This window comes from Dama dama, chromosome 19, assembly GCF_033118175.1.
Source record: "Dama dama isolate Ldn47 chromosome 19, ASM3311817v1, whole genome shotgun sequence".
Taxonomy (NCBI): Eukaryota; Metazoa; Chordata; class Mammalia; order Artiodactyla; family Cervidae; genus Dama; species Dama dama.
In genome coordinates, this window is record NC_083699.1 from 35,458,335 (window position 1) to 35,478,416 (window position 20,082).

The 20,082-nt window shown below is 41.1% G+C and overlaps 1 protein-coding gene across 4 annotated transcripts in view; it reads right to left on the reverse strand.

The window, feature by feature from the left end:
• Positions 1-9,263, reverse strand: part of MCCC1 (methylcrotonyl-CoA carboxylase subunit 1) — a 58,709-nt gene extending 49,446 nt beyond the window's left edge. The window contains exons 1-3 of one of the 4 annotated variants that reach the window (XM_061166660.1): positions 9,053-9,263; positions 2,255-2,301; positions 1,490-1,626 (exon numbers count right to left, since the gene is read on the reverse strand). In XM_061166660.1, coding sequence (XP_061022643.1) covers positions 1,490-1,626; positions 2,255-2,301; positions 9,053-9,141 — 273 coding nt within the window. In that variant the 5' untranslated portion in view covers positions 9,142-9,263. Of the gene's footprint in view, positions 1-1,489; positions 1,627-2,254; positions 2,302-9,052 lie in introns of those variants that run through there. The other 3 variants (XM_061166661.1, XM_061166662.1, XM_061166663.1) reach the window with 3 other exon arrangements.
• Positions 9,264-20,082: the final 10,819 nt, after the last annotated feature.

Consider the following 20,082-nt stretch of genomic DNA (forward strand, 5'->3'; position numbering starts at 1 on the left):
TTTTAATCACTCCTGGTTAATCACCCTTTGAAATGGTGTCATTAATATACATTTCTATCAGCAAATTAATTTCTAAGCACATTAACCAACGCTGAATAGTATCCATCTTGCATAGGAGTAACATGAAAATCTGCTTTTCAAGCTATCAATCTGGCTGAAGTGTAGAAAATATTGTGGGAGGGGGTCAAGAATAGAAGTAGGCAAACCACGTACAAGGCTACAGCATCTGACCAGGTGAAGACGACAGTGGTTCTGACTTAAGGTGCAGGTGGTAGAGGGCGAGAGGAGTGGAAAGAAATGTTTGAGAAGCAGAATTAACACCAACTGGGGATTGTCTGGATGGGGCAGGGGGAATGATGTAGACTGGGGGTGAGGATGGGAGGTATTCAAACAACCCCCGAATCTCCGGCATTATTATTTTTATAAGCAATAGTATTGCAATCTACTGGGTTAAAGAAGTCTAAGAAAAGCAGCTTCAGTAGAGATGAAAGGTGATGAGTTCAATTTCGGACATACTGATTTGGTGCCCATCCAGGGGGAGCTGGACAGACACGTATCACATTCAAAAGGAAGGCTGGGCTAGAAACTCACTTTTGGAAGTTTTTACCAACAGAGCTGATGATATGATCTAGAGTGAGAGTGCAGTGAGAAAAGGAGAAAGTGGAAGATTCCTGGTAGGAGACAGAAGGATTCCATAGCACAAGAAGACAACTGGCCATGGAATGAGGAGAGGACAGATGCAGATGCAGTGAGTGGGTTCTGTGGCAGGAAGCTCAGTCCTGCATTCTCTGTGAATGGGGATCAGGTGATAACAGGTGGTAGAGGGAGACTCTGAGGCCAGAATGGAGCAAAATGGGTTCCAGATAGAATCTGAGGGGAAAGTAGCCAGAGAGCTGCATGGGCCGGCTGCGCAGTGTGGAAAGCCCAGGTGAAGCTGGTCACCAGGAATTTCTGTCAGTCTTTGGAGTCTTGCTGCAGCCAAAAGGAAGGCCAGTAGCTAAATTCATCCATGGTTGGGTTCTGTCTGGTGTTAATAGCTAATAACAATCAATAACAATCACAAACCTCAGGGGAGTAAGGTCCTTTAATTTATAGTTAAGTCAAGGCTCAGAAACATTAAGTGAATTGTCCAATATCCCTTGGCCAGTAAGTGGCAGTTGTGGAGTCTGACCTCAGTCCTTCCCCTGGTAAATCAAGGATCTGGATGTGCGCCACTGACAGTGGGATCTGTGGGTCAGCCGCATTCTCTGAATCAACCCTTGATGAAACAGGACCTTGCCTATAAGTCACCGGCACCGCTGAGCACACAGTTTAGTTCCACTGGTGCATGTTTGGTTCCCAAGATAAATTATTACTGAGCAGGTTGAACTTACCTACTTAGACACTGTTAACACTAGCAAATATAAACTGTCAACCAAGAAGTAAAATACTGACACAATAAACAAATAAGTCACTTACAAAATTTGACTTCTGGTTTTTAAAAACGTACCATGTCAACATGCATGGAATTCCTGTCGGCCTCACTATAAACAGCCACAGACTGTACACCCATTTTTTTGGCTGTCCGTATCACCCTGCAGGCAATTTCTCCTCTGTTTGCAATGAGGACCTTGGAAATGTTTTGTCCTGTTTAAAATACCATGAAAACCATATACAAATATTACTAGGGAATTAAGGAATGAGAATGCAAAGTATAGTTGTCCCTCAGTATCTGTGCGGGACTGGTTAATTTCTTGGTGACCATGAGTACATAACCCCAGGCCTCCTAGAGCCTCAGGGCTGACAATGTGACATCACCCTGTGGCATCACCCTGTTTCCTCACCATCAGCCAGAGACTTGAGCACAAGCTCATCACATATCCTAAGACCCATCTCCCTCATCTGACTTCTAAAGATGCTGTGCTGAAACTCTTCAGGGGAGCTGGGGGCTTTTTGAGGCATAAGCCCTGCAATAAACCTTTCTCTGCTCCAAACTTCAATGTTTTGGTTTATTTGGCCTCACTGTGGGGTACACAAACTTGGGCTAACGATTCAGCTAAAAGAAATGCTAGCGCCAGGATTTGATCCAGATTAGCTTCACTCCACAATGAGAGAAGCACTTCATCACTCTGCTCCATTGCTTCTATCCGTCTGTACACAGGGGTGTGGGTTAAGTATATAAAAATATTCTATTATGCACACATTAAATAATTAAACCTTTCCCTTTCTTACTTCACAATCTGAAACAAAGTCAAACAGAAGACACTGTCAGTACCTGTGGTTGTTGCATACTTCCTTGTTCTTTGCTTCCAAGCCCATCCCCTATAAAATGAATCCAAATGGAATTATAATTAAACAGGATATAAAAGATCTGTCATTGCTTTTCCAGAAGAATCTCAATTTTTAAAAACCTGAAATCAAGTCCAGATAAGACCTTAGTTAAATCTAAAGCCTACAACATGATTTAATAAGATATTCTTTGTAGGAAGAAAACAAATCTAGAAATCAAAAATTACAGTTCTGACTGATTCCCCTGACACTCCATGTCCTTGAGCAGACCACCTAACCTGCTCTGCTCACTCCTGAGTCTGCAAAAGAACCTGGAGTCAGAGACAATTAGAAAGCTAAGGTACTTCAAGATCATCCAGTTGAGCTTTTTTTCCAAACTCTTTTCACTAGAACCCAAAGTAAAAACTATGTTCAACTTTACAATCTAATACACACAAAGAAGTTTCAAGAAAAATTTCCCTATGTTTCAGTAGTTCCTGTTCTATTCCATTTTATTAAATAAAACATTGATCAAACTACAGTTGAAAAAATACTGATCTAATTCACTCCTCTGGTAAGACAGGTTTGCACAACTAAGCCCAGAGAAATAAAGGGAACGAGCTGAGCAAAGGCAGTAGAAAGAGTGCTGGTGACGCCAAGCAAGTCACTTACATCAGCGTTTCTCAATCTTTTTTTCATTACTCCCCCCTAAAAAAAAATATAAATACTAAGGAAAAAGATTTTGTAGGAGGGGTTGAGCTTTGCAGAGCCACCAACAATATTAATTAACATTGAAGATTTTTTCACTCTCTCAAGAAACAATTTTTATATAAATAAGAAATGGAAAAGCAGGGAGCCTAATGATTTGTGTTAACCAGGGAGAAGTTCATTAATGTCTAAAACAACTTTAAGTTCTACGATACCTATTGATACAGTAACTTAACATTGAAACTAACCAAGAACTTATAGAAAGCAGGCCAGATTCATACAATGCCTATTAGGTGTCAGTTAAAAAGAATACACTGAGAAACCAACAAACCGCAGAAGTAATTCTACTTTTGTCCTTTCTGTCCATATCTGGAAGATCTGGCAAAACTATGGTTATAAAGAACTACCCATTTTATTTATTTACTCTTTTGGCCACACCACAAAGCACAGGGGATCTTCCCCAATCAGGAACAGAGCTCATGCTCCCTGAAGCGGAAGCAGTCTTGTGACCACTGGACCACAAGGAAATATTTATTTATGTATTTGGCTGTGCTGGGTCCTTTTTGCAGCATGAAGGATCTAGTTTCCCAACCAGGGATCCAAACTAGGACCCCTGCATTGGGAGTACAGATTCTTAACCACTGGGCCACCAAGGAAGTCCCAAGAACTAAACATTTTAGATCCTTTACAAAGCAGGCCATAAAAAAGCACAACATATATTAGATACCAAAGAATGTTCAAACTACTGCACAATTGCACTCATCTCACACGATACCAAGGTAATGCTCAAAATTCACCAAGCCAGGCTTCAACAGTATGTGAACTGAGAACTTCCAAATGTTCAAGCTGGATTTAGAAAAGGCAGGGAAACCAGAGATCAAATTGCCAACTCTGCTGGATCACTGAAAAAGCAAGAGAGTTCCAGAAAAACATCTACTTTTGCTTTACTGACATTGCCAACGCCTTTGAACGTGTTCAGTTCAGTCACTCAGTCGTGTCCGACTCTTTGCGACCCCACGGACTGAAGCACGCCAGGCCTCCCTGTCCATCACCAACTCCTGGAGTTTACTCAGACTCATGTCCAGTGAGTTGGTGATGCCATCGAAACATCTCATCCTCTGTCGTCCCCTGATCCTCCTGCCTTTAATCTTTCCTAGCATCAGGGTCTTTTCAAATGAGTCAGCTCTTTGCATCAGGTATTGGAGTTTCAGCTTCAACATCAGTCCTTCCAATGAACATACAGGACTGATTTCTTTAGGATGGACTGGTTGGATCTCCTTGCAGTCCAAGGGACTCTCGAGAGTCTTCTCCAACACCACAGTTCAAAAGAATCAATTCTTCGGTGCTCAGCTTTCTTTATAGTCCAACTCTCACATCCATACATGACTATTGGAAAAACCATAGCCTTGACTAGAAGGACTTTTGTTGGTAGAGTAATGTCTTTGCTTTTTAATATGCTGTCTAGGTTGGTCATAACTTTCCTTCCAAGGAGTAAGTGTCTTTTAATTTCATGGCTGCAATCACCATCTGCAGTGATTTTGGAGCCCCCCAAAATAAAGTCTGCCACTGTTTCCACTGTTTCTCCATCTATTTGCCATGAAGTGATAGGACTGGATGCCATGATCTTAATTTTCTGAATGTTGAGCTTTAAGCCAACTTTTTCACTCTCCTCTTTCACTTTCATCAAGAGGCTCTTTAGTTTTTCTTCGCTTTCTGCCATAAGGGTAGTGTCATCTGCATATCTGAGATTACTGATATTTCTCCCAGCAATCTTGATTCCAGCTTGTGCTTCCTTCAGCCCAGGGTTTCTCATGATGTACTCTGCATATAAGTTAAATAAGTAGGGTGACAATATACAGCCTTGACGTACTCCTTTTCCTATTTGGAACCAGTCTGTTGTTCCATGTCCAGTTCTAACTGTTGCTTCCTGACCTGCATACAGATTTCTCAGGAGGCAGGTCAGGCAGTCTGGTATTCCCATCTCTTTCAGAATTTTCCACAGTTTGTTGTGATCCACACAGTCAAAGGCTTTGATGTAGTCAATAAAGCAGATGTTTTTCTGGAACTCTCTTGCTTTTTTGATGATCCAGTGAATATTGGCAATTTGATCTCTGGTTCCTCTGCCTTTTCTAAAACCAGCTTGAACATGTGGAAGTTCACAGTTCACGTACTGTTGAAGCCTGACTTGGAGAATTTCGAGCATTACTTTGCTAGCCTGTGAGATGAGTGCCAATTGTGCAGTAGTTTGAGCATTCTTTGGCATTGCCTTTCTTTGGGATTGGAATGAAAACTTACCTTTTCCAGTCCTGTGGCCACTGCTGAGTTTTCCAAATTTGTTGGCATATTGACTGCAGCCCTTTCACAGCATCATCTTTCAGGATTTCAAACAGCTCAACTGGAATTCCATCACCTCCACTAGCTTTGTTCGTAGTGACCCTTCCTAAGGCCCACCTGACTTCGCATTCCAGGATGTCTGGCTCTAGGTGAGTGATCACACCATCATGATTATCTGGGTCGTGAAGATCTTTTTCGTACGGTTCTTCTGTGTATTCTTGCCACCTCTTCTTAATATTTTCTGCTTCTGTTAGGTCCATACCACTTCTGTCCTTTATTGAGCCCATCTTTGCATGAAATGTTTTCTTGGTATCTCTAATTTTCTTGAAGAGATCTCTAGTCTTTCCCATTCTATTTTTTTCCTCTATTTCTTTGCACTGATCACTGAGCAAGGCTTTCTTATCTCTCCTTGTTATTCTTTGGAACTTTGAATTCAAAGGGGTATATCTTTCCTTTTCTCCTTTGCTTTTCGCTTCTCTTCTTTTCACATATGTTTGTTAGGCCTCCTCAGACAGCCATTTGGCCTTTTTGCGTTTCTTTTTCTTGGGCATGGTCTTGCTTCCTGTCTCCTATACAATGTCACAAACCTCCGTCCATAGTTCATCAGGCACTCTGTCTATCAGATCTAGTCCTTAAATCTAGAGAGTTGGACTATAAAGAAGGCTGAGCATTGAAGAATTGATGCTTTTGAACTGTGGTGTTGGAGAAGACTCTTGAGAGTCCCTTGGACTGTAAGGAGATCAAACTAGTCAATCCTAAAGGAAATCAGTCCTGAATATTCATTAGAAGGACTGATGCTGACGATGAAACTCCAATACTTAGGCCACCTGATGCAAAGCACCGACTCGTTGGAAAGATCCTGATGCTGGGAAAGATTGAAGGCAGGAGAAGGGGATGACAGAGGATGAGATGGTTGGATGACATCACCAACTCAATGGACATGAGTTTGAGTAGGTTCTAGAAGTTGGTGATGGACAACGAAGCCTGGCGTGCTATACAGTCCATGGGGTCACAGAGTCAGACAGGACTGAGTGACTGAACTGAACTGATATTAGATACTGTGTAACTCATATGTGCAGCATATACATATATCAATAGTATGTATAGAAATGTAATTGAATAGGACTAGCCTTTCACTGGGGCAGAGATGCAGGAGGCTAGATTGTTAGAGTGGACAACCAGAATTCATTGCCCTCTGATGCACACTCGGTCAGAAGCTGACATCCACGAAGGGAAGGGTTCCTGGGAAGACCCATAGCTTTGGCACTTGAGTTCCACAAGACGGTTTTCTCAGGATGTTACTGCTTTCCCACATCTTCCCAATCACCTGACAGCTTTCTTCAGCCTCAGTGGTGAGGCCAGGATCAAAGCCTCTTCCTATCACAGTCTTCAGATAGGTTTACTGATAAGATTCAAGGCCTGTTCTGAACAAGTGTCTATAAAATTGCAATTTTTTAGTAAATCCAGCTAAAACTCTGAATCTGTTTTAAGGACATTGCTGAACTAAAGTTTTCTTCTGCCATTTTCCAGGGTAGACATTTTCCAGTATAGACCCCACACACATCACTTAACTATAATCTTCTATCCCAACAACATTCTGACTGGTCTACTCCACCATTTTTCACCATTTACAATTTAAAATGGCTTAAAAAAGTTAAGAAGTTGCTTTCATGTGATTATTGTACCCTGATTCAAGAATTTCTACACTAGTTCATCCTCATTTAAAAAATATTACCACTAGACTAGATTTCTTTTCTGAGTTACTACAAAATCATGACATAAAAAGATATGTAAATGCAAACTCATGGCTGATTCATGTGAATGTATGGCAAAAACCACCACAATATTGTAAAGTAATTAGCCTCCAGTTTAAAAAAAAAAGATATGTAAAGAAGGACTTCCTTGGTGGTCCAGTGGCTAAGACTTGGTGCTCTCAATACAGGCCTGGGTTCGATCCCTGGTCAGGGAACTAGATTCTGCATGCTCCAACTAAAAGATTCTGCATGTTGCAACTAAGACCTGGCACAGCCAAGTAAATATTTTTTAAAAACGGAAATAAAATCTTTAAAAAATAACAAATAAATAAATCAGATCATGGCACTCCCTGCTCAACTCCTCCTCCAATTGTTTCCCAGTGTCACTTAGAAGGAAATTCCAATTCTTAAAAAAGAAAGAAAGAAAGAAAAGACATGTAAACACCCTATATACTGATAAGATTTTAGTTCTGCATGCCATTAACAACTCTAACATTTTCCAGGGTGACAACTATTTGAGAATAGTTCTATACCTAATAGGTAAGGAATTCTGTTTGCTAAATTTGAGAGGGAGAGGGAAGTGAGAGAAAATGAGTCTGTGTAATATCCTGAAGAGTCCCGGAAACTTAAGAAAAAATCAGGAGAAAGAGAAGAGCACTAACACTGCTTTCACCATCATATTTTACTTTGGGGCTAGTCCTACACAAATAACTGAAAATCTACATATATACAATAACTCTGGGACAATAAGAGAAAACAAAAAACTTGGGACTTAAATCATTGAGTCTGCAAAGGCTACATCTATGGATGGATTTATATGCATCAGATTCTATTTAAGAATAAACAGTTCTAATTGTATTTATTCTATTTAAGCCTCTTTACATTAATGTTAATTCATTTAATAAGCATAGTCCAAGATACTAGTATTGTTTCTTCTAGGGATAGTATCATCAGCTCCTCCTAGATAAAGAAATTGATGCACTGAAGTAGGTAACTTGCCCAAGATTACACACACCCAGTGAAGAGCAAAGCTCAGTCCTCTGCACTCTGACTGCATAGAGTCTGTCCCCTTAAGCAATACTATCTTTCCAGAATGATAAACGAGGAGAAAGCGGAGGAGGTGGGAAGAGAAGGCAAAGGAAGTTAAAGTCTGCTACCTGGAAACCTGGGGGCATCTTCACTGCCAAAGTTACTGTCGTGGGTGCGTGCTAAGTCGCTTCAGTCGCATCCGACTCTGTGAGACCCTATGGCCTGTAGCCTGCCAGGCTCCTCTGTCCATGGGATGCTCCAGGCAGGAACACTGGAGTGGGTTTCCAGTGCCCTCCTCCAGGGGATTCCGCCCCCCCACCCTCCACGCCCCACAAGGATCACGCATTGGCAGGCTGGTTCTTTACCATAAGCGCCAAAGCTTAAACTTTGAAACTCATCAGCAGTCTGGTTTGCTAGACTGAGTCGTATCTGATATGTACAAAGCTGTTGACAAAACCTCTCAGCCCCCGGACGATAAATTTGCTATTTTTAACTTGATTTATCTCAGCGAAGGGCAAGAACTCCAAGAGCCCTTAGCATCTTGGCGCCATTTCTTATTAAGAGTCGGACACGACTGACCAACTAACACACACAGCTGCAGTGCAATCTAGGGCAAGTCGCTGGCTCCTTCGGTCTTCACCAGAAGCGGGATTATAACAAAGCTCGCCGCAGACTGAAAGCAGTGAAAGCACAGTGTGAATGGTTAGCCGCCGTACAAGCGTTCTTCTCGCCCCTGTGGAGAGGGGAGCATGGAGATGGCAAGCCCAGCTCCGCCCCCTACAAAATGGGCAGAAGGCTGAAGGGTGGATGTGTGGAAGGGACACAGAAGGGAATCCCCCCGGGACGGGCTAGAAGTTTTCTTCCTTCCTTCCTCCCCCTCGACCCTTGGTTCCTCTGCGCCTCTCACAGCACGCACGAGTCCATTCACTTCCGGCCGCGACAATGATCCACCGCCCCTCCGCCCCTCCAGCCGCCGTTACCTCGGCGGCAGCAGCAAGCGCGGGACTCGCTGCCACCGGTGCCTTTCCGCCGCCACGAGCAGCACCGACACCGCAGAGGCCGCCGCCATGTCCGGGCAGCGGCGTCGCTCTCTGACGCCTTAAGCTACGAGCTGCGGCCCCTTCACTACAAAAACTTGTCTCGGCTGCGCAGCTCTGTTGTCCTCCGCCGGCCACCGTACAAGTCAAAGCCAAGCAATAGGCCGACCGAAGTGTGGTGGGGGCGTCTCCACCAAAACCAATCAAACAACAGAGCAGGGCTTGGGGGCGGTGATTGGCCGGTCCGGCCTGCTGCAGTAGGGGTGTGGGAGGGTTCTCTGCGCTTTGCACCAGTTCGTGGAACTATCACTGCGTCCTCAGTTTCTCTGGAATCAAGGTTGCTGTCCCTTCTCTTGGCCCTCGGCGTTCCTTGGTTCTGGAAGGCTCCTCCTGACTTTTGTTATTAAAACCGCGAGGAAGCTGGCGAGGCAGAGTCATGAGAAAAATATAAAATGGAGTGGAGAGCAAGATAAAATTCTCTAGTGGTCTCGAGAACGGTTAAAATAAAATAAATTAGATAAAATTTAAATTAAATTAAAATTAAATAAATTAGCTAAAATTTAAAACAACCCGAGCTTTTAAAAAAGTGTTTTAATTGTTGAAAAGAGGAAGTCAGAACAGAAATAAAGAATATCTAGAAAATAAAAGTACTGAAAAGACTACATATAGAAGCTTATTTGAGATAGCTAAAATCCCCGATTACAGGAAGATTATAGTGAAAGTAAGCCATCCTATTCAAGGGTTAGGAAAAAAATACATAAGCAGGGCAGAATAAAGTCATTAGTAAAGATTAAAAGAGAAATAAATGAATTTAGAAACTACTACCAGGCCTCTATGCAGGTCAGGAAGTAACAATTAGAAATGGACATGGAACAACAGACTGGTTCCAAATAGGAAAAGGAGTATATCAAGGCTGTATATTGTCACCCTGCTTATTTAACTTATATGCAGAGCACATCGTGAGAAACGCTGGGCGGGAGGAGGCACAAGCTGGAATCAAGACTGCCATGAGAAATAGCAATCACCTCAGATATGCAGATGACGCCACCCTTATGACAGAAAGTGAAGAAAAACCAAAGAGCCTCTTGATGAAAGTGAAAGAGGAGAGTGAAAAGGTTGGCTTATGCTCAACATTCTGAAAACTAAGATCATGGCATCTGGTACCATCACTTCATGGCAAATAGAAGGGGAAACAGTGGAAACAATGGCTGACTTTATTTTTTGGGCTCCAAAATCACTGCAGATGGTGTTTGCAGCCATGAAATTAAAAGACGCTTACTCCTTGGAAGAAAAGTTATGGCCAACCTAGACAGTGTATTGAAAAGCAGAGATGTTACTTTGTCAACAAAGGTCCATCTAGTCAAGGCTATGGTTTTTCCAGTAGTCATGTATGGATGTGAGAGTTGGACTATAAAGAAAGCTGAGCACTGAAGAATTGATGCTTTTGAACTGTGGTGTTGGAGAAGACTGTTGAGAGTCCCTTGGACTGCAAGGAGATCCAACCAGTCCATCCTGAAGGAGATAAGTCCTGGGTGTTCATTGGAAGGACAGATATTGAAGCTGATTGGCCACCTGATGTGAAGAGCTGACTCACTTGAAAAGACCCTGATGCTGAGAAACATTGAGGACAGGGGGAGAAGGGGATGACAGAGGATGAGATGGTTGTATGGCATCACCAACTCAGTGGACATGGGTTTGGGTAGACTCCGGGAGTTCGGGATGGCAGGGGGGCCTGGCGTGCTGTGGTTCATGGGGTCACAAAGAGTCGGACACGACTGAGCAACTGAACTGAACTGAACTATCGAGGTATGAAGTCCAGAAGTTCAAATAAATCAATAAAAATTGTTAACCAGTTAGAAGTAAAGGGGGAAACTGCACATGTGCTATGATTTTTTTTTAAGTGAGGGAAAGGTGCATGTATAGAAAAAAAATTGTAAGAGACTATTTTGCTCAATTTTTATCAAAGTTTGAAAACCTGGATGAACTGGATGATATTTAAGACAAGAAAATAAAATGTACCCAAACAGGTTCAGAGATCAAAAATCTATGTAAAAGCAATACCAGAGAAGAACAAGAGAATATTATCAAAGGCTTAGTGTTCCTACTACCTTCATTTCCACCTCCAAAGCATGAGACTCACCTTATCTTACAAGGAAAGGCCACCAAAATGGCGAATATTAGTTGACCTCAATGCTATTGAGTCTGACTCATCAGTTCAATTCAGTTCACTTGCTCAATTGTGTCTGACTCTTTGCGACCCCATGGCCTGAAGCACGGCAGGCCTCCGTATCCATCACCAACTCCCAGAGTTAGCTCAAGCTCATGTCCATTCAGTCGGTGATGCCATCCAACCATCTCATCCTTTGTTGTCTTCTTCTCATCCCGCCCCCCCCCCCCCACTGCCCTCAATCTTTCCCAGCATCAGGGTTTTTTCAAATGAGTCAGTTTTCACATCAGGTGGCCAAAGTATTGGAGTTTCAGCTTCAGCATCAGTCCTTCCAATGAACACCCAGGACTCATCTCCTTTAGGATGGACTGGTTGGATCTCCTTGCAGTCCAAGGGACTCTCAAGAGTCTTCTCCATCACCACAGTTCAAAAGAATCAATTTTTCAGTGCTCAGCTTTCCTCACAGTCCAACTCTCACATCCATACATGACTACTGGAAAAACCATAGCCTTGACTAGACAGACCTTTGTTGGCAAAGTAACATCTCTGCTTTTTAATATGCTGTCTAGTTTGGTCATAACTTTCCTTCCAAGGAGTAAGTGTCTTTTAATTTCATGGCTGCAATCACCATCTGCAGTGATTTTGGAGCCCAAAAAATAAAGTCAGCCATTGTTTCCACTGTTTCCCCTTCTATTTGCCATGAAGTGATGGTACCAGATGCCATGATCTTAGTTTTCGGAATGTTGAGCATAAGCCAGCCTTTTCACTCTCCTCTTTCACTTTCATCAAGAGGCTCTTTAGTTTTTCTTCGCTTTCTACCATAAGGGTGGTGTCACCTGCATATCTAGGTTATTGATATTTCTCCTGGCAGTCTTGATTCCAGCTTCTGCCCCCTCCAGCCAGTGTTTCTCACCATGTACTCTGCATATAAGTTAAATAAGCAGGGTGACAATATACAGCCTTGATGTACTCCTTTTCCTATTTGGAACCAGTCTGTTGTTCCATGTCTAGTTCTAACTGTTGCTTCCTGACCTGCATACAGGTTTCTCAGGAGGCAGGTCAGGTGGTCTGGTATTCCCATCTCTTGAAGAATTTTCTACAGTTCATTGTGATCCACACAAAGGCTTTGGCATAGTCAGTAAAGCAGAAGTAGATGTGTTTCTGGAACTCTCTTGCTTTTTTGATGATCCAGCGGCTGTTGGCAATTTGATCTCTGGTTCCTCTGCCTTTTCTAAAACCAGCTTGAACATCTGGAAGTTCATGGTTCACATACTGTTGAAGCCTGGCTTGGAGAATTTTGAGCATTGCTTTATTAGTATGTGAGATGAATGCAATTGAGCAGTAGTTTGAGCATTCTTTGGCATTGCCTTTCTTTGGGATTGGAATGAAAACTTACCTTTTCCAGTCCTGTGGCCACTGCTGAGTTTTCCAAATTTGCTGGCATTTTGAGGGCAGCCCTTTGGCGGCATCATCTTTTAGGATTTGAAATAGTTCAGCTGGAATTCCATCACCTCCGCTAGCTCTGTTTGTAGTGATGCTTCCTAAGGCGCACCTGACTTCGCATTCCAGGATGTCTGGCTCTAGGTGAGTGATCACACCACCGTGATTATCTGAATCATGAGGATTTTTTTGGATAGGTCTTCTATGTATTCTTGCCACCTCTTCTTAATATCTGCTGCTTCTGTGAGGTCCATACAATTTCTGTCCTTTATTGAGCCCATCTTTGCATGAAATATTCCCTTGGTATCTCTAATTTTTTGACGAGATCTTGTGTTTCCCTTTCTATTTTTTCCCTCTATTTCTTTGCACTGATCACTGAGCAAGGCTCTCTTATCTGTCCTTGCTATTCTTTGGAACTCTCCTTTCAGATGGGTAAATCTTTCCTTTCTCCTTTTCTTTTCACCTCTCTTCTTTTCACAGCTATTTGTAAGGCCTCCTCAAACAGCCATTTTGCTTTTTGCATTTCTTTTTCATGGGGATGGTCTTGATCTCTGTCTCCTGTATAATGTCATGAACCTCTGTCCATAGTTCTTCAGGCACTCTGTCTATCATATCTTATCCCTTGACTCTACTTGTCACTTCCACTGTATAATCGTAAGGGGTTTGATTTAGGTCATATCTGAATGATCTAGTGGTTTTCCTTATTTTCTTCAATTTAAGTCTGAATTTGGCAATAAGGAGTTCATGATCTGAGCCACAGTCAGCTCCTGGTCTTGTTTTTGCTGAGTGTATAGGGCTTCTCCATCTTTGGATGCAAAGAATATAATCAGTCAGATTTCAATATTGACCATCTAGTGATGTTCACATGTAGAGTCTTCTGTTGTGTTATTGGAAAAGGGTGTTTGCTGTGACCAGTGCATTCTCTTGGCAAAACTCTATTAGCCTTTGCCCTGCCTCATTCTGTACTCCAAGGCCAAATTTGCCTGTTACTACAGGTATTTCTTGACCTCCTACTTTTGCATTCCAGTTGCCTATAATGAAAAGGACTTCTTTTTGGGGTGTTAGTTCTAGAAGGTCTTGTCGGTCTTCATAGGACCGTTCAACTTCAGCTTCTTCAGCATTACTGGTCGGGACATACACTTGGATTACCATTATATTGAATGGTTTGCCTTGGAAATGAACAGAGATCATTCTGTCGTTTTTGAGATTGCATCCAAGTACTTACCCATAACAAAGAAAAAATTGGAAGTCTTCCAAACTCTAGTTGTTACGTAGGAAGCTTAGACATGAGCAACTGAGGGGAGGCCTGGATGAAAACGATTTAAGCTGATCTCTAAACTCTATTCCAGACACACTCAGGAGAGCTCATAGATACCCTACAAAATACCAGAGAGCAGAGACTTCTCAAATCCACACAAGCACCCTGGGCACACAATGGATACAAAATAACCACAGGGGCTTTACCAAGTAACCTTAGGCAGTTAGACAGTTAGGAGTCTATTAAGGGCTCATGAATATTGCACATCTAATTATAACAGACTGAATTAAGTGAAGACACATAGGAAGGCATAAACAGCACAGCATGCTCTTATATAACTTGTAATTGTCAATCGGCCCTGAGCACGTGCTCTTTGCAATCCCTTTCTTTGATTGGTGGTGGATATAAGCCCTACTTTGCAGTGGCGTAATCAAAAGGAGAAGACTGAAAGTATTAAAGGTGGACACCAAGCAGCTTGATCATCAAGAAGGACAAGGAGTGCCCCGTTGGGAGTGTCCATCTAGTATAATATCTGTTTGGTTGAACTGAACTGAATTGTAGCTTGTCTGTTGTGTTAAACTGTTTAGTCCATCACTGTAAATATTTGTTGTGATAAGACAAGAACCAAGGGAGAGGAATAAATCAACCTGATGTTTTTATGAAGTGAGCATAACATTGTTACCAAAAACTAACAAAGATAGCACATACAACTATAGTTCAATTTCCTCACTTATGAATATTAATAGAAAAATCCAAAGTATATTACCAACTGAAGTATCTGGTAAGTATCTAGCAAGGTAATGCTCACAATCCTTCAAGCTAAGCTTCAAGAGTATATGAGAACTTCCAGATGTACAAGCTGAATTTAGAAAAGGCAAAAAAAACAGAGATCAAATTGCCAACATCCACTGGATCATAGAAAAAGCAAGGGAATTCCAGAAAAATATCTACTTCTGCTTCATTGACTACGCTAAAGCCTTTGTGCCTATGTGCGTGCTAAATCGCTTCAGTCATGTCCGACTTTTTGAGTCCCTATGGACTGTAGCTTACCACACTCCTCTGTCCATGGGATTCTCCAGGCAAGAATATTGGAGTGGGTTGTCAAGCCCTCCTCAAGGGGATCTTCCCAACCCAGGGATCAAACCCACATCTCTTATGTCTCCTGCATTGGCAGGCAGATTCTTTACCACTCACAACAAACTGTGGAAATTCTTAAAGAGATGGAAACACCAGACCACTTTACCTGCCTCCTGAGAAGTCTGTATGCAGGTGAAGAAGCAACAGTTAGAACCGGACATGGACCAACGGACTGACTCAAAATTGGAAAAGAAATGAGACAAGGCTGCATATTGTCACCCTACTTATTTAACTTCTATGCAGAGTACATCATGAGAAACGCTGGGCTGGATGAAGCTCAAGCTGGAATCAAGATTAATGTGAGAAATTTCAATAACCTCAGATAAGCAGATGACACCACCCTAATGGCAGAAAGCGAAGAGGAAATAAAGAACGTCTTGATGAAAGTGAAAGAGGATAGTGAAAAAGCTGAGTTAAAACTCAACATTCCGAAAACTAAGATCATGGCATCTGGTCCCACCATTTCATGGCAAATAGATGGGGAAACAGTGGAAATGGTGACAGACTTTATTTTCTTGGACTCCAAAATTACTGTGGATGGTGACTGCAGCCATAAAATTGAAAGACACTTGCTCCTTGGAAGAAAAGCTATGACAAACCTAGACAGCATATTAAAAAGCAGAGACATTACTTTGCCAACAAAGATCCATATAGTCAAAGCTATGGTTTTTCTAGTAGTCATGTATGGATGTGAAAGTTGGACCATAAAGAAGGCTAAGCATGAAAGAATTGATGTTTTTGAGCTGTGGTGCTGGAGAAGACTCCTGAGAGTCCCCTGGACAGCAGGGAGATCAAACAAGTCAATCCTAAAAGAAATCAACCCTGAATATTCATTGGAAGGACTAATGCTAAAGCTGAAGTTCAAATACTTTGACCACCTGATACAAAGAGCCAACTCATTGGAAAAGATCTTGATACTGAGAAATATTGAGGGCAGGAGAAGAAGGGGGAGACAGAGGATGAGATGGTTGGATGGCACCATCAACTCAATGGACATGAGTTTGAGCAAATAGTGAAGGACAGGGAAGCCTGACCTGCCACAGTCCATGGGGTTGCAAAGAGTCGGACATGACTGAGCAACTGAACAGCGCCAAAAAAGTATCTGGTAGCATATGGAAAGAGTAATATGCCATGATTAGTAAGGTTTATTTCAGAAATGTAGAAAGATTCAGTATTAATATAAGTAATTAATCTTAATAGCTTAAAAGAGAAACAATCATATCATGTTCATAGTTGCTTAATAGGTCTTTGATAAAATGCAATGTTCACTCTAGATTTTAAGACTCAATAATTCAAGAGTGGTATTGGGATAAGTGGCAAACCCTCTAGGAGGAAAAAAAAGTTGAATCTCTACTCACTCCTCACATCTAACATCAAAATAAGTTACAAATGGATAAAAGATTTAACACAAAAGATGAAAGGATAAAAGTGTTAGAAGATATCAAGGGATATCTTAAAGAAGGAAAGGTTTTTCTAAGTGTAACACAATACTCAGAAACTATAACAGAGAAAGAATTGATAAATTCAACTATTTAATACATAATTTTTTTGAAAATCTGCACAGCAAAGCATACATACCGAAAAAAATAAACTGGAAACAATTATATAACTTATCACAGATGGAGGTGTACTTTCCTTAATATGCAAATAACTCCTACAAATCAATAAGGAAAAAAGATCTATAATGCAAGAGAAAAACTTCAAAGAATATGAAGAGACCAAGGGGACAGAATAGAGAGCCCAGAGTATATGATCAACTAAGCTTTGACAAGGGCGCCAATTACATCCAGTGGGGAAAAGATAGTCCCTTCAATAAACACTATTGGGAAACCTGGATGTCTATATACAAAAGAATGAAACTGGACCTGCCTTACACTACTAGAAGAAAACATAGGGAGAATGCTTCTTGACATTGGTCTTGGCAATGATTTTTTAGATGTGAAACCAAAATCAATGGCAACAAAGGCAAAAATGAAGTTGGGAAAACATCAAGCTAAAAGCTTCATCAGCAAAAGAAACAATCAACAAATAAAAAGGCATCCTGCTGAACAGGAAAAAATATTTGCAAACCATATGTCTGACAGGGGTTAATATCTAAAATATATAAAGAACTTATACAGTTCAATAGCAAAAAACAAATAATCAATTTAAAAATTGTGAAAAGACCCAAACAGATATTTTCCCCAAAGAAGACATACAAATACCTAACACCTACATGAAATGCTGCTCAGCATCACGAATCATGAGTGAAATGCAAGTTAGAACCACAATGAGTTATCACCTATTAGGATGGCTATTACAAAAGAGACAAAAGATAACAAGTGTTAGCGAAAATGTGGAGAAAATGGAACATTTGTACACTGTTGATGGGAAAGTAAATTGGACAGTCATTGTGGAAACTGTACTCAGATTCCCCAGAAATTTAAAAATAGAACCACCATATTATTCGGCAATCTCACTTCTGGAAATATATATAAAGGGAACAAAATCACTACCACCATTATTGCAGCATCATTCACCATAGCCAAGATATGGAACCTAAGTATTTTATCAACTGGATGAATGAATAAAGATTATACACTCACACACATAACTCACACATGGCAATGAAATATAACGCAACCACGAGAAAGAAATTCTGCCATTTGCAACAGCATAGATTAACCGGGAGGACATTATGTTAAGTGATATGAACCAGATAAAGATAAATACTGCATAATCTCACTTACATTAGGAATTTGAAAAAAAAAGTCAAACATAGAAACAGAGAGTAGAATGGTGGTTACCAGAAGCTGAGGAACTGGGAAAAAAGGAGAGATGCTGGTCAAAGGACTTTCAGTTAAAAGATGAACAGTGAAAAAAAAAAAGATGAATAAACTCTGTGGATCTAATGTACAGCCTGGTGACTATAATCATGATATATTGTATATGTGAAATTTATTAGAGAGTATTAAGTATTCTCATCACCTGAATGTGGTGATAATTTCACAAGGTATACATATACCAAATCATCACATTGTACATGTTAAATATACACAATTTTATTGTCAGTTGTACTTCAGTAAAGCTAAGGGGGGGGGGACCTACAAGTATAAAAGGAGAAAGAGAAGAATGTGAGGAGTTCATAGAATGTGCATGTGTTAGTCGCTCAGTCGTTTCCTACTCTTTATGACTGCATGGACTGTAGCCCGCCAGGCTCCTCTGTCCTTAGGATTCTCCAGGCAAGAATACTGGAGTGGGTTGCCATTCCCTGCTCCATGGGGATCTTCTCAACCCAGGGATAGAAACTGGGTCTCCTGCATTGCAGGCAGATTCTTTACCATCTGAGTCACTGGGGAAATCCATACACAGAATAGGAAATATAAGTATGAAATAAATATAAAAGACATTTGACTTTATTCCAAATCAAAGAAGTACAAATTAAAACTATAATGATATACATATCACATCAGCAAATATAAAAAAGTTTAATTATACATTGTAATTAGTGAGGGGCATGAGAATATTATCATTGAGTGAAAATTGGCACAACCATTATGCAGAGTATTTTGGTAGTAGTTATCACAACTGCAAATTCACAAACCTAGCAAAGCTATTTCTTAGAAATCACCTGAGATATAGACATTTGAAATAATGTCTGATTAAGGAAACTTACTGTTTCTTTGTTGGAAATAATGAACTGCTTAAAAGAGACTGGTTAAATAAATGTACAGGTGTACATTTAATGGATTATTATGCAATCACTAAAAAAAGAATGAGACAGCCATATACACTCATATATTAAGATTGATTGATGAGTGAAAAAAGCAATGTGCAGAATCGTGGCTATTATTCTATCACTTGTGTAAAAACAGGAGAAAATATACATGCTATGTATGCAACAATTTGTTGTTTTTGTTGTTGTTTTAGCTGCTATGTCATGTCTGACTCTTGTGACCCCATGGACTGAAGCCCACCAGGCTCCTCTATCCACGGGACTCCCCAGGCAAGAACACTGGGGTGGGTTGCCACTTTCTTCTCTAGGGGATCTTCCTGAGCCAGAGATCAAACCTGCACCTCCTGCTTTGGCAGGTGGATTCTTTACCACTGAGCCACCTGGGAAGCCAGTATGTAGCAACAGCCTCTGGGAAGGAAAAGTTATTCACTCCAGGACAGCAGCAGGATAGTGACACCTTTTTACTATGTACCCTTTTGCATATTCTGAATTTGGTACCTAAGCACATAATGTTTAAAACATTTTTTTCATTTATTTTTATTAGTTGGATAGGGAATACACGTAAACATTTTGTTTTGATGTAACTTCAAACTTACAGAAAAGTTGCAAGAATAGCACCCTTCTCCTCTATATCCCAAGTGTTCATGTTTTACAACTTGCTTGCTGTATCTTTTTCTCTCCATGTACCTAAACACACACACACACACACTCATATACTCACATTTTAAAAACCCATCTGCAAGTAAGTTGCAGACATGATGCTCTTTTTTACTCCTAATTACTTTAATATGTATTCTGTAAAACAAAGAGATTCTCTTACCTAACTATGCTCTCTAAACCGACTTGGGCTTGATCCTGGATGTCCATTTCTATCCCGCAGTTGATTACTATTAGGCCCATCCAGCTTATTGCTCGGTGAATTTGCCAGAATCCAGCTAAAAAATGATCACTTGTGGATATATGTTTGCTTCGTGTCCCAAGGTCAAGCGTTCCAGGACCCAGTAACATGCCAAGAGCTGCTTTTCAAAGCGGATATATTTTTCTGCTGCAAATGGCATGGTCTTGGCCTTGCTTCAGTTGCCCAGGGACTGTGTCATGATTCTCCCACTAGGGTTTGCCAAAAATTTTGTACTGTACCCTTGCCCACTACAGAAACCTCCAGCACCATGAGGTCTTTCTAATTGTAAGGCTCAAGAAGCAGAGCTGATTGCACTGTGGCCTGGAGTTGTTGTTGTGCTTGTTCCTGCCCTGGCCCC